Source organism: Ursus arctos, unplaced genomic scaffold (assembly GCF_023065955.2).
Source record: "Ursus arctos isolate Adak ecotype North America unplaced genomic scaffold, UrsArc2.0 scaffold_36, whole genome shotgun sequence".
NCBI lineage: Eukaryota > Metazoa > Chordata > Mammalia > Carnivora > Ursidae > Ursus > Ursus arctos.
In genome coordinates this window covers 7,045,191-7,057,085 of record NW_026623050.1, presented here as the reverse complement: position 1 = coordinate 7,057,085, position 11,895 = coordinate 7,045,191, and the positions used below count along the sequence as shown (strand labels likewise).

General features: G+C 54.0%; 1 protein-coding gene across 1 annotated transcript; it reads right to left on the bottom strand.

Annotated features, from left to right (window-relative positions):
• Positions 1 to 798: 798 nt before the first annotated feature.
• On the bottom strand, positions 799 to 9,739 carry VPS18 (VPS18 core subunit of CORVET and HOPS complexes). Its single transcript, XM_026479993.4, has 5 exons — positions 9,313 to 9,739; positions 8,138 to 8,279; positions 5,136 to 5,227; positions 3,108 to 4,978; positions 799 to 2,150 (listed from the first exon to the last, which is right to left on the bottom strand). Exons 1-5 carry the CDS (start codon positions 9,401 to 9,403, stop codon positions 1,425 to 1,427), a joined length of 2,922 nt encoding a protein of 973 aa, XP_026335778.1. The 5' UTR covers positions 9,404 to 9,739; the 3' UTR covers positions 799 to 1,424.
• Positions 9,740 to 11,895: the final 2,156 nt, after the last annotated feature.

Below are 11,895 nucleotides of genomic sequence, written 5' to 3'. Positions count from 1 at the left end.
GGCTACTCGGCAGGGGAGAGAAAAGCCTGCAGTCACCAGCTGGGGGCAGGGTGGGGGGGGTTCACCCCAGCTTGATTCCAGGAACACGAGCTTATTTTATTTCAGTCTGGGCAGCTGACAGACCACACCCAGAGAGCCGGGCAGTGGACTGTGAACCCCAGTCCACCGAGCAAAGGGTGCTGTCTGATGTCACAGGAAGGCCTCGATCCAGGACTCTCTAGGGTAACCACAACTAAAAAAGTGTAATCTGGAGGGGGAGGGGCAGATCACAGGAGTTCGATGAGGAAAATACATATCCCCAAATGCCATGGATGGTGGCAGTGGTGGTCTCAAAGCTAGCAAAAGCTGGGAATGCAAGGATCCAGGCGGGCAAAGGGAAGGGCACGCAGTATCTAGCACACATAGCATGCGGAAGGGCTAGTGAAGGAAGGATGAAGGCTTAGATTCACAGTGAGGCAGTGCAGACTCCCAGAACATTCTAGGGAGGAACAGACTGAGGAAGCACTAGTGGAGAAAGTGACAAGAAATCAGTGCCTCCCCATTGCCTGAGTGTGGAGGATTCTGTGGGGAGCAGCACCACCTGCTGGCCAAAGGCAAGAACAGTCCTCGGTCTGAGAGGATGGTGGACCACCCTTCCCAGCGGCAGCCTGGAGCCAGAGAGGATGGAGTTGAGTGACAAGGAAGGAAAAGCTTTCAGGGTCCTGGCAGCCTCCCTGTGGCACCATAGCCCCCCTGGAGACGATTCACACATCCCCCAGGCCGGCATCAACACAAAGCCATCAACTCCAAAGCCCCCAGTGCAGTGCAGGCAGTTTAATGCACCCCACCCCCATCACCAGCTCCCACTGTCCTCCAGAAGGCCCTCTGCCCCAGGGCACCCCCGACACCAGAGCCCCAGAAGGCATACACAAGAGGCGCCCACTACCAGCACCGCCGTCCCCACCCTCCGCGCCCACGACTTGGAGGGGTTGCCTTTTCACTCTGGGACCTAGGGGCAGACATGGGAGAGGACTTCCTCTGAGGGAGAAGGGCCACAGAGTGAAAAGGAAGAACGGTACTCCCGCTCTAGAAGGTGAACAGCATGTCTGTGGGACGTAGAGAGGAGAAGAGGACTGCTGGATGGAGGGGGGACGGTGATGGGGCTGGAATTCTGACTTCTCCAGGCTAAGGCCCTCTACTGGGAGGCAGGCAGACAGCCTGGCGTCACAGCAGCTCTACGGCAGCTCTCAAGAACAGCGCGGAGAGCGGCAGAATGCACTCACAGATGACACCTTACAGGCGACAGCTGTAATTCCACTCTCCCCAACACTGTCATGGCCCAGCGGTCTCCAGACGACAGAGCAAATGGACCACGGTGTGGCCTTCCCAAGAGGGGGCAAGTGCCCTCGACTGCCTGCCCACCCAGTGGGGCAACATCCTCCTTCCTACAGCCAACTGAGGTGCTCCTCCTCGTAGCGCTGGGGGTCAATGAAGGGCCGGTCAATGGAGCGGATCATCAGCTCCCCACAGTACACGCACTCGGCGGCCACCAGTTCATCGAGGTCAGCCTTGAGCTGTTCCCGACTGGGCCCCGCCGTCGCAGCCCCACCCTCGGCCTCCTTGGCACGGGCAGAGCCCTTGGTAGGGGCCGGAGCAGCCCCCAACTTCCGCTGCAGCTCCTCGAGCCGGGCCTGCTTGTAGGCCGGCAGGCCAGGCCGCACGGCCTGCAGCAAGCAGTCAGCATGGAACATGTGGCCACAGAGGAAAAGGTAGAAAGGGCGGTTGAGCAGGGGGAAGTCGCAGGTGGCACACTTGTCCTGGGGCTCCACCGTGCCATAGCGGCCCCGCAGCTCCTGCAGGTCTCGCCGGATGCGCTGGGCACTGGCGGTGGCCTCTTCCATCTCCCGCTGCAGCTCCTGGATGTGGTGGTTGTAGGCCTTGAGCGAGCTGCAGATCGCCTCCTTGAAGTGGTCGATGGTGACGAAGTCAGGAAAGAAGGGCAGCACGTCTTCGATCTTGAGCAGGGGGCAGCTGGCCAGGCAGGCCATGGCCGTCTGCACGTCCTCCTCCTCCTGCACCACGTGCCGAGCGATCTTCAGCCACAGCTTCTTACGCAGTTCCTCGTCGTCCTCGGGCAAGTCAGCGCACTGTTTGGCCAGGTCCACGTCGACCTGTGGGGAGACCGCGAGCGGTAGGGTCGAGCCCCCTGCCCCCCGGGACAGACACTGGGGGACACACAGATGCCCAGGGAGAATCTGGGCCCCAGGAGAAGCCCCAAGGCAGGATCCCCTGACAGCAAGCAAGATGCAGCTTCTAGGGCCCAGGATAGGAACCTGTCTCAGTGATGCGCCTGTCCCTGTCACCGCTTTGTAGAAGCTACTTACAGTGAGGGGACTTTGGCAAATTTAAAAATGACCTGGGGAGCATATTCACAATACAGATTTTTGGGCCTTACCCTCAGACTTTCTAATTCAGTAAGTCCTGGGTTCAAACCCAGGAATTCACATTTTTTAAATTAAATTTTTTTTTTAAGATGTATTTATTTGACAGAGAGAGAGAACACAAGTAGGCAGAGGCCAGGCAGAGGGAGAGGGAGAAGCAGGCTCCCCACTGAACGGAGAGCCTGACGTGGGGCCTGATCCCAGAACCCTGGGATCATGACCTGAGCTGAGGGCAGACACTTAACCCACTGAGCCACCCAGGCACCCCAGGAATTCACATTTTAACGTAACTCAGCCCCCTCCCCACTGGCGGTTGTGACTATAATGCGATTGCTAGCACGTACGTAGAACTTACCTGCAGGGCTGGCCCCATTCTGAGTGCTTTTCGTATACACTACTCTCATCAACCCTAGGAGGGAAGTAACTAGAACATTATCCCATTTGTGGCCGAATGATCTGAGGCAAAGAGAGGGTCAGAAATCAGCTGAGGTCACACAGCCTAGTAAGCGGCAGAACCAGATTTCAAACCCTGACCTCGGAGTCCGCGTTCTTAACCTCTGCACTACAGCACCTCTCCCCCGGAGGAGCCGGCGCCCTCCAGCCACAGCCCCCACTCCAAACCCGCGGCTCTGACATGACTGCTCTCCAGGCCCCTGTCCTGGATGGGGTCAAAACGCATCGGCTCACCTGCAGGGCCAGGTCCACAGCCTCCTCATACAGCTCTAGGACCTTGTAGACATGGACACAGGCACGGTGGTGGCCGTGCTCAGCGCAGAGCCGCAGCGCGTACTTGAGGTCGTAATGCACACGGTGCGGGCTGGCGCCGGCCTGCTCGAGGTAGGCCAGCAGTGAGGCCGGCTGGCCTCGGGCGTACAGCGACAGCAGGTAGTTGTGAATCGCCTGCTCCGTCTCGCCGAGCACGTTCACGCAGAACTCCATGTAGCGGATGGCCTGGCTCACCTGCTGGGCCTCGCCACCCTGGCTGTAGTTCACCAGGGCGGGGATGAGCTGCCGGGCATCCAGCCGGCTGCCCAGCTCAATCCAAGCATCCACCAGCTGGCGGGGGATGTGACGAATGAGGATGGGTGAGAACTTGTAGAAGAGCTGGGGGTCACGGTGGCGGGCAAGCACAGCCAGGGCCTCCTCGTAGGCCTCATGCTGGCAGTGGTACGCCACCACGCGCTCGTAGTCCTGCATGATCACGGCGAAGTACACCATGTGTTCTGTGTCCCCGTGGCTGGCAAGCAGTTCGTGGATGGAGGCCCGGCTGGCGAAGAGCCACTCCTTGTGGCGGGGGCTGCTGAGGAAGGACCGGAAGCGCTCCCGTGTTTCCCGGTATAAGTTCAGGGCCTCAGGATCACCCTGTAGTGCTCCGAGCCGGCTCAGGTAAAGCTCCGTCAGCCAGGTGGTAAGCAGTGTGGCCTGGGTACGCTCGGCTGGCTTCAGACCGGCCAGTTTTCGCTGCAGGAACTCAGCCAGAGCCTCCTCCTGTCGGGCCTCCAGGAACTTGAGGGCGATCTCCTCAAAGTAGCTCTGGGTCAGGGCGTAGCAGCGGGCACTCTCCAAGTAACGACGCTGGCGAAAGCAGAAATCGGCCTCCCGGGCCAGGACTGTGTCCAGGCAGTCAGGTCGCTCTCGACAATACTCTTTGGCCAGGTCGAAGCGGTTCATGTCCAGGTAGGTGCGCCAAACATCCCGGGCCTCCCGTTGCACATGGTAGCGGAAGACGGCACGCTCAGTGTAGGTCCACAGGTGGCCCGTGGAAGAGTCCTTCACCATGTGCTTCAGGGGCCCAAACTTCTCCAGGAAGTGATCCCGCAGCACCACCTGCCCCGTCAGCGTGCACACTGCCTCCACCCGGTCAGCCAGCAGCAGTAGGAAGTGGAACTGGGTCAGGACGATAGCCAGGGGCGGGCTCGCCCCCGGACCTACCCCCTCTGGGTACTCCCAGACCCGTTCCTCGCTCAGCAGGGAATCCGGACGCCCGCAGTCCAGTGCTCCATACAACACACCGTCCCCCATCATCCAGGCAAAGGCCCGAGGTGCGGAGCGCAACTTGGGGGTATAGAAGGCCAACTCACTGTAGCCCAGACTGCTGGGGAACTCGCGGAATGGGGGTGGGTGGTCCGCATAGGCAGCAAAGAGCCCCGAGAAGCCCTGGGCCTCAGCTCCCTCTGCGGCTCGACCTATGAACTGGAAGAGGCGCTGCCGGGTGGTGGCGATAACAAAGCCACGCCCATCGGGGCCCCGCTCAGCCTCGAGGGAGCACACAGGTGCTGGACCCCCTTCTTCGTTTAGTACGTACAATGGGCGGAAGTAGAGATCTGGAGCAGGGCCAAAAAGCCCACCTTCGCTGGCTGAGAGCTCTGCTTCGAAGATCTGGCCTTGGGCGGTGCCGACCAGGATGGGGCCTGTGCTGCTCTCGGTGCCCAGTGCCTTGTTCCAGCCCACACTCTCCACCAGCTGCCCTTTCCAGCGTGCCAGTGGCCGTACCTTCTGTCCGTTACGGTTCACATAGAGGACCTCAGTGCTGCTCAGAGCAATTAGCAGGTGAGAGCCTGGAGTCGGGGAGAGCACAGCACCCTATAGAATGCTGCCATTCCCACCCTCAGCCTCCTCCCTGCCCCCACTCTCAGATCCCACCCGCCGCGGCAGTGACTTATGCTCGGATCAACTACCCCTCCGACCCCAGATCCCCCCCCCCCCCCCACTTACCAGTGTGGTCCAGAAACATCTTGTGAACCTTAGCATCATCCTTGCGTCCCAGCTCCACGTGGTTGGGTTCATTTGCCTTGCCCAAGTCAATGCTGTCGAGACAAGAGTCACAGCCATCACTCCAGAGAAGGGTAGATTATTTTTTGAAATCACAGACCTCTTTATAATCTGATGAAAGCCACAGCCTTTCTGCCCTGGAGTCTACATACACACATAAAATTCTGCATACAGTCCTAAGGGAACTCTGAAACACATACAGGGTCCTACTTAAGAACCCTCTGCTCTGAGAATTCCCCCTTCATTTTGAGAAGTCACTGAACAGAAGTCTTTTCCTCTGCTCAGTAGATATGCAGTGCACCTGGGAAGACGGGCAGGGGTACCCCAGATTGCTGGGGTAAAAAGATAACAACAACCAGGAGCTAATGGTCACTGAGCACTTTCTATATAGCAAGCACCATGCCAAGAGCTTAACCTAGTAGAGCTCGATGACTCTTCATGATAACCTTGAGGACTGCTCCTGTCTATAGTTGCCTTATTAAATTCTTTTCAAATTATAGGCTCATTCTAACCAAAAATCAAAGCAAAGATGTACAGTTAATGATTTTCTTCTCAAACTGTCATTCTCCAGACAAAACTGATTTTAACGTCTTTCTCCATGCTTATAACAGAGTTTTTTGTCACTGTTTTTATGTTTTTACAAAAATCTCTTCATGTCGTGTATATGTGTGTATATACATATTAATTAATAACTAGCTTTTCTCACTTCATGATATTTCATGAACATTCCACTGTGTCAACAGATACAGCTCTAACTCATTGTTTCAAGAACTGCCTAATTTACCCCTTTATGGTTCAACCATAATTTTATCATCATTTTCCCACTGATGGGCATTCAGTTTGGGTCCAGTTTTTCCTACCACAAACAATGCTTCCAGATTACTTTTCCAAAAGGTGGTAGCAATTTATAGTCTCACCAGTAGTGTGTCAAAGTCCATTTCTGTGTATCTCCACCAGCACCATATGTTACTGTTTCTAATTTTTGCCAATCTGATAGGTTAAAAATATGGTACCTTACTGTTATTTCCCAAAGATTGAAAATATTTTTAGATGTTTACTAGAAATGTAGACTGCCTCTTCTATAAACTGCTGGTTTATACTCTTTGCCCTCCCCTTTCTACCGAAGCGTCTTTTTCTTACTAATTTTTAAGGACTTTTTAAGGAATAGGGATATAAATCTGTAGTCACATGTGGAAAAACATCATTTTCCCACCATCTTTGATCGTGATCTGATTCAAATGCTTTTTTTAAAGTTAATTATTATTTAATTTATTTTGAGAGAGAGAGAGTGCACAAGCCGTGGGGGGGAGCAGCAGAGGGAGAGGGAGAAGCAGACTTCCCACTGAGCAGGGTGCCCAATGCGGGGTTCGATCCCAGGATCCTGGGATCATGACCTGAGCCAAAGGCAGATGCTTAATTAACTGAGCCACCCAGGTGACCTGAGAGAGAGAGAATCTTAAGCAGGCTCCATGCCCAGTCCCGTGCAGGACTTGATCTCACAACCCTAAGCTCATTACCTGAGCTGAAATCAAGAAAAGGACACCTAACCGACTGAACCACCCAAGGGCCCTATTATTTTTTTAAAGTAAACTCTGTGTCCAGCTTAGGGCTCGAACTCAGGACCCCAAGATCAAGAGTCCCATGCTCTTCCCTGTGAGCCAGCCAGGCGCCTCTCAAAAGGTATTTTTATTTTTTTATTTTGTCGTAACAGCAATTACTATGTGGTCAAATATTTCTATGTTTTTCCTAGTGGATTTTCTAGCTCGAGTAAGAAGATCTCCCTTCAGCCCAAGAACACAGACATTTATTAAATATTCTTTTATTTTTATCTTAATTTATTATTACTTTTTAATATTTTATTTCTTTATTTGACACAGAGAGAGAGTGCACGCACAAGCAGGGGGAGCAGCAGAGGGAGAGGGAGGCTCCCCACTGAGCAGGGAGCCCAATGTGGGGCTCAATCCCAGCACCCTGGGATCATGACCCGAGCCGAAGGCAGATGCTTAACCAACTGAGCCACACAGGTGCCCCCTTAATTTATTTTTTTTTTTAAGAGGGAAGGAGGAAAGGCGGGGGAGCAGGAGAGGGAGAGAATCTCAAGGAGGCTCCATGCCCAGCACAGAGCCTGACCTGGGGCTCAATCTTACAACCCTGAGATCATGACCTGAGCCAAAATCAAGAGTCGGATGCTTTACTGACTGAACCACCCAGGCGCCCCCGTTAAATATTCTTTTGATATTCAGTTTATTTTCAAGATTTTATTTATTTGAGAGAGAGAGAGAGAGATGGAGAGTGGCAGGGGGGAGGAGCAGAGGGAGAGGGAGAAGCAGGCTCTCCGCTGAACAGGGAGCCTGACATGGGGCCCAATCCCAGGACCCTGAGATCACGACCTAAGCCGAAGGCAGACGCTTAACCGACAGCCACTCAGGCGCCCCAATATTTAGTTTATTTTTTATATTTAAATAATTATTTTACCTAGCATTTATTTTTGTGATATAGAGGCTTAGCTCTGTTTTATCCTAGATGGTTATTCTCAATAAACAATTTTGTTGACACTTTTGTTATATATTATTTCCACTTACGTATGTATGTATGTATGTATTTCCAGTTTTATTGAGATATGTTATTTCCATTTATAGTGTATTTTAGGGGTCGACAGTTCCCCTGATCAATATGACCAATTTGTGGGTTGGTACTATCTTTAACAGATGAAGGGACACATTTAGAGAGACTGGGTGACTTGCTCAACATTCCCTAGCTGGTAAGTGGGTGAGCTGGGATCTGATCCAGGTCTACCTGATTTTAACTACTATACTACATCGATTCTCTTTAGGAATGGGTATTTCTGGAAAATTCCAAATTTCCTGTTTCTCCTGCCCAGAGTGAAAGAAAGGCCCTAGTCAGTGGTCAGTCCCCAAATACCACTAATCCACTCCCTCACTTACCGGAGTAGGGTGTCCTTGCCCAGGCTCATGCAGAGCTGATTGCAGGAGACGACAAGACTGGTAATACGCTCAGAAGGGGTAAAGTCAATGCGCTGTTTTGTGAAGATGGGTACTTCCTTCTCTAGCTGGGCATTCACATACCCTACAGGAAAGGAGGGAATTAAAGGTTAGCTATGGAACAGACGGAGGAAGGACAAGACGAGGCAACAAAAAAAAATTTCCTCTCCACCTTCCCAACATATCCGTACCCCAAGCCCTTGGTTAAAAGTTTAATATCAATATATCAGGTAGTTTTGCTAATCCCCTCTACATTAGGGGCCCTGGGCTCTTTTCACACCTCTGACAGCCATGAGGGTAGATTCTTCCAACCCTTGGACTGCTGTTGCACTGTCGTGTGCCTGCTCCCAATGGTAAGGGGGGGAAAGGGTTGGGCGTTTTCCCTTATCAATCTTGGGCCCAGCAATCCCAACTCAACTCAAGTATTCTAGATCCACTCTCTCCCCTCCTCCCTGCCCACGCAGTAATGTTCTCACTGAGTCTCCAAAAGAATGAAGGCAGAGGGAGCCCTGGAGAACAGTTTCAATCAAATTGCAGCTTCTGTCTAGCCTTTGCACTCATGTCTTTACCAACTGCACAAAATATCCCAGCACTTCAGATCCCTCTGCCAACTCTGTCCTACTTTCTACAAAAATTTCCCCTCAACACCAGGCTGCACCCAGGTCTGGCAAAGGCCTAAAATAACTTCATTTTTCCCTGTTCAGTGACAAAGTTCTCTCTAGGACCAGGCTTCCTTCCCCTACAACATTCCACCATTTTCTTTGACCACTCTCTTCCTCCCACCTCCAGAAGGGGCCTGGTAGGAAAAGCATAGGCTCTGGCTGAAACCTGGAGCCTATTCTCAGTTCTCCCAACTGCGGCCCCGCAGACTAGTCACTTCCTTATCTGGGTCCCTGCTTCCTCTTAGGACCCTAGAGGCAGGGCCTAGATCACGAGGCTGCTCTTGCTGCTCTTTCAAACTTCGACTATCCTCTAGCTGGGGCCAAGAGGGCCTGAGGAGAATCAGGGGCCTAGATCTGGACTGCACGTGAACCGGACCTCCTGGAGCCACTTCTTCGATCCTCCCCCGCAGGCTCCAGGTGAGCGGATAGGGTGAGCGGCGCCCTTCCCTCCCTTACCGGAGTGGGGGATGCCCACGCTGGGGCAGCCAGGCTGCAAGACGGCTGAGCGGGACAAGGAGTCCTCGTATTCATCCAGGATGGACGCCATGGTGCCCGGCCTCTGGGCCCTCCGTCTCGGGCCCAGGGATTACAACGGGGCTCCCCCCAGGGATCCCTGTCGCCCTGGATTGGAAATTGCGTCTCCCCAGCCTCGACAAGAATCTGACAGATCTTGGCTATCCCCCGCCCACTCCTCTTTAAAATCCGGAGGATTTTTCTCGCTCTCGCCTTATAAAGCGAGAAGGCTGGGGAGCCCTACCCCTTGAATCTGGCGCAGTCCTGCACCCCGCTCCCGCCCCGCCGAAGATCACTGGTTCCCTTTTGACGACTCGAGAAGATCCCAACCTCGCCCCGGCAGCTCAGCTGACTCCCGCCCCCGGGACGCGCGCCTATAACGTAACTTCCGGGTTCTCAGAGCCCCACGTTTACTCGCGTAGGAACGTACCCCAGCCGGCCACTGGGAGGCGCGGCGAGGGCTACGGGGGGGAGGCGGGGCCAAGGCGGGGGGCGGGCCAGGGCCTGGGCCCAGTCAGCTCTTGAGGGCGGGAGCCGGAAGTGCTGCACAAGTTCTCGGCTTGAGGCGGAGTCTTGGACGCGTCAGAGCTGCATTCGGCCTGGAAGCGGGGCTGGCCCCTCTGGATACAGGCCCTTCCTTCCAGGACCCTGGTGCAGTTCCGAGCTTTGACGCCAGGGGGCAATCCCGGCTTTTTTAGGCCCTTCCCTAAGCGTGCGGCGGAGACCAGCCTCAGCCGCGAAGCCAATCGCTAGTTCCTTTCACGCCCAGGCTTCGCTCCCTCAGACGGACCGCTCAGCCTCGGTGTCCAGCTCCCTCTCCGACCTCTCCAAACAGGCCGCAGCCCTAGGTCTTCAGGAGAACCTGCCGTTCCTCAATGTAATTGCTGCTTGGATCCTACCTTCACAAGACAAAGGCAGTTCTGGCCTCTCTTCTCCCACATTTAGGGGCCCACCAGCTTTCAGGAGGTGACAGAGCGGGTGACCTCGCCAACGGAAGCCAAGAACTACCTAACCTGCCTCTAGCCCGCTCCGTACTGGCTCCTCGGTGTGGGGAGAGACAGAAGGGGAGGCAGAAAAGACCAAGCACAGCTAAGGGGTGCCGGACTGCCCCATTCACTCGCTCAGAATAGCGTTGAGCACTTACTTTGCGCCTAGACTTGGGCTGGGTGCTGGAGTCACAGGGATAAGTACAATATCGTCCTTGAAGGTTGTAGACCAGCAGGGACAGTGGACCAGTAAACAGATGCTTAATGCTAGGAAAGGGTTGGATGGATTTGTTCAGAAGCTCACTCCTTCCACAGCTGAGTGCACGCTGTCTGCCAGGCACTGTTCCAGGCTCTGGGGCGGCACGACAGAGAACAAAACGGACCAAAGTCTCAGCCTTCGTGAGGCTTACCCAGGGACATGGCCACAGCGCTGTGGGAGCACAGAGGGGCAAATACCTGCAAAGCCTGGCAGGAACGAGGGACAAGTGACCTGGAAGGCTGGTGGGGAGTCCAAAGCGACCGAACGTGGAGTGAGACTCCGTTTCGTTTACCTCTTCCAGCCGCCTAGGCCACCCAGACGGAGTCTGTTCCCTTCTGCGGCCCACGGACTCGACCTTGTTAAAGTGGAAGCCTATTGGCCACGGTCACCACCATCCTGGCTTTAACAGGTAGCTTGTGCGTAATGACTAAAAGCGCCCCCTTTTCTCTCAAAAGCGTCCAGGTTTGCACCGTATATTGTGTGGTCCCGCTATTCTTGCTGAACTTCCCTACCAGGCGCAGAGGATTTAACCAGCCTCCACGGAGAGTTTTCTGGACCTGGAGTGCCCCTGGCCTGGGACGGGGCAACAACTTAGGCCGTCCAAAGTAACTTTCTTCGGCTCTCGGGTCCCACTTCTCCCGCCCAGAACTTGCAGGAGCAACGCCGCTGTCCTAACCAGGGGCGCTGCCCGGCAGGCTCGGTCTGAAAAGGTAAGATGCCAGAGGTGAGCCGCAGACAAGAGGTTTCCGCCCTGGGAAGAGTGATCCCAACTGGGGAGCTGCCCTGCCCCGTGCAGGAGGCTCCGCCCCAGATCACTCGCCCCACATTAGGGAAATACAAATAGGCCCAGCCTACGGTCGGATAATAATAAAAGATACATTTACTGAGCATCAACAACGTGCCAAGCACCACACTAAGTTCATAATAGTCATTGTTATTTCACTTTACCCTTACCCTAATGCTATGAAGCAGGTACTGCTCTTCCTGATGCTCTTAACTGCCGTCTCATCTACAGAAATACTGTAGATGTAATGATACATAGTAGGTCTGTGTTGAAAAGTAAATGAGGTGATCTAGGTGAAAGCTCATTGCTATAGCATAATGTACAACACAGAGCATATGCTCAGGAAACTCAAAATGGGGCTTGAATCTGACAGTCACTCTCCAGTTCATCTCCTCCATGAAGCCTCCCTAGACTACAACTTCCCCATCAGAACTGGTATGGCTTTTATTATCCCGGGCATTTACTGACTCTTAATTAAGAAGCATGGGCATTTTTCT

Excerpts from the sequence above, each read along its gene's own strand:
- VPS18 (XM_026479993.4), bottom strand. The coding sequence starts at position 9,403 with ATGGCGTCCATCCTGGATGAATACGAGGACTCCTTGTCCCGCTCAGCC. Across the intron at positions 5,228-8,137 it reads GGCAAGGACACCCTACTCCG|CATTGACTTGGGCAAGGCAA; the intron begins GTAAGTGAGGGA and ends TTGTCTCGACAG. Across the intron at positions 4,979-5,135 it reads GATGTTTCTGGACCACACTG|GCTCTCACCTGCTAATTGCT; the intron begins GTAAGTGGGGGG and ends CCCCGACTCCAG.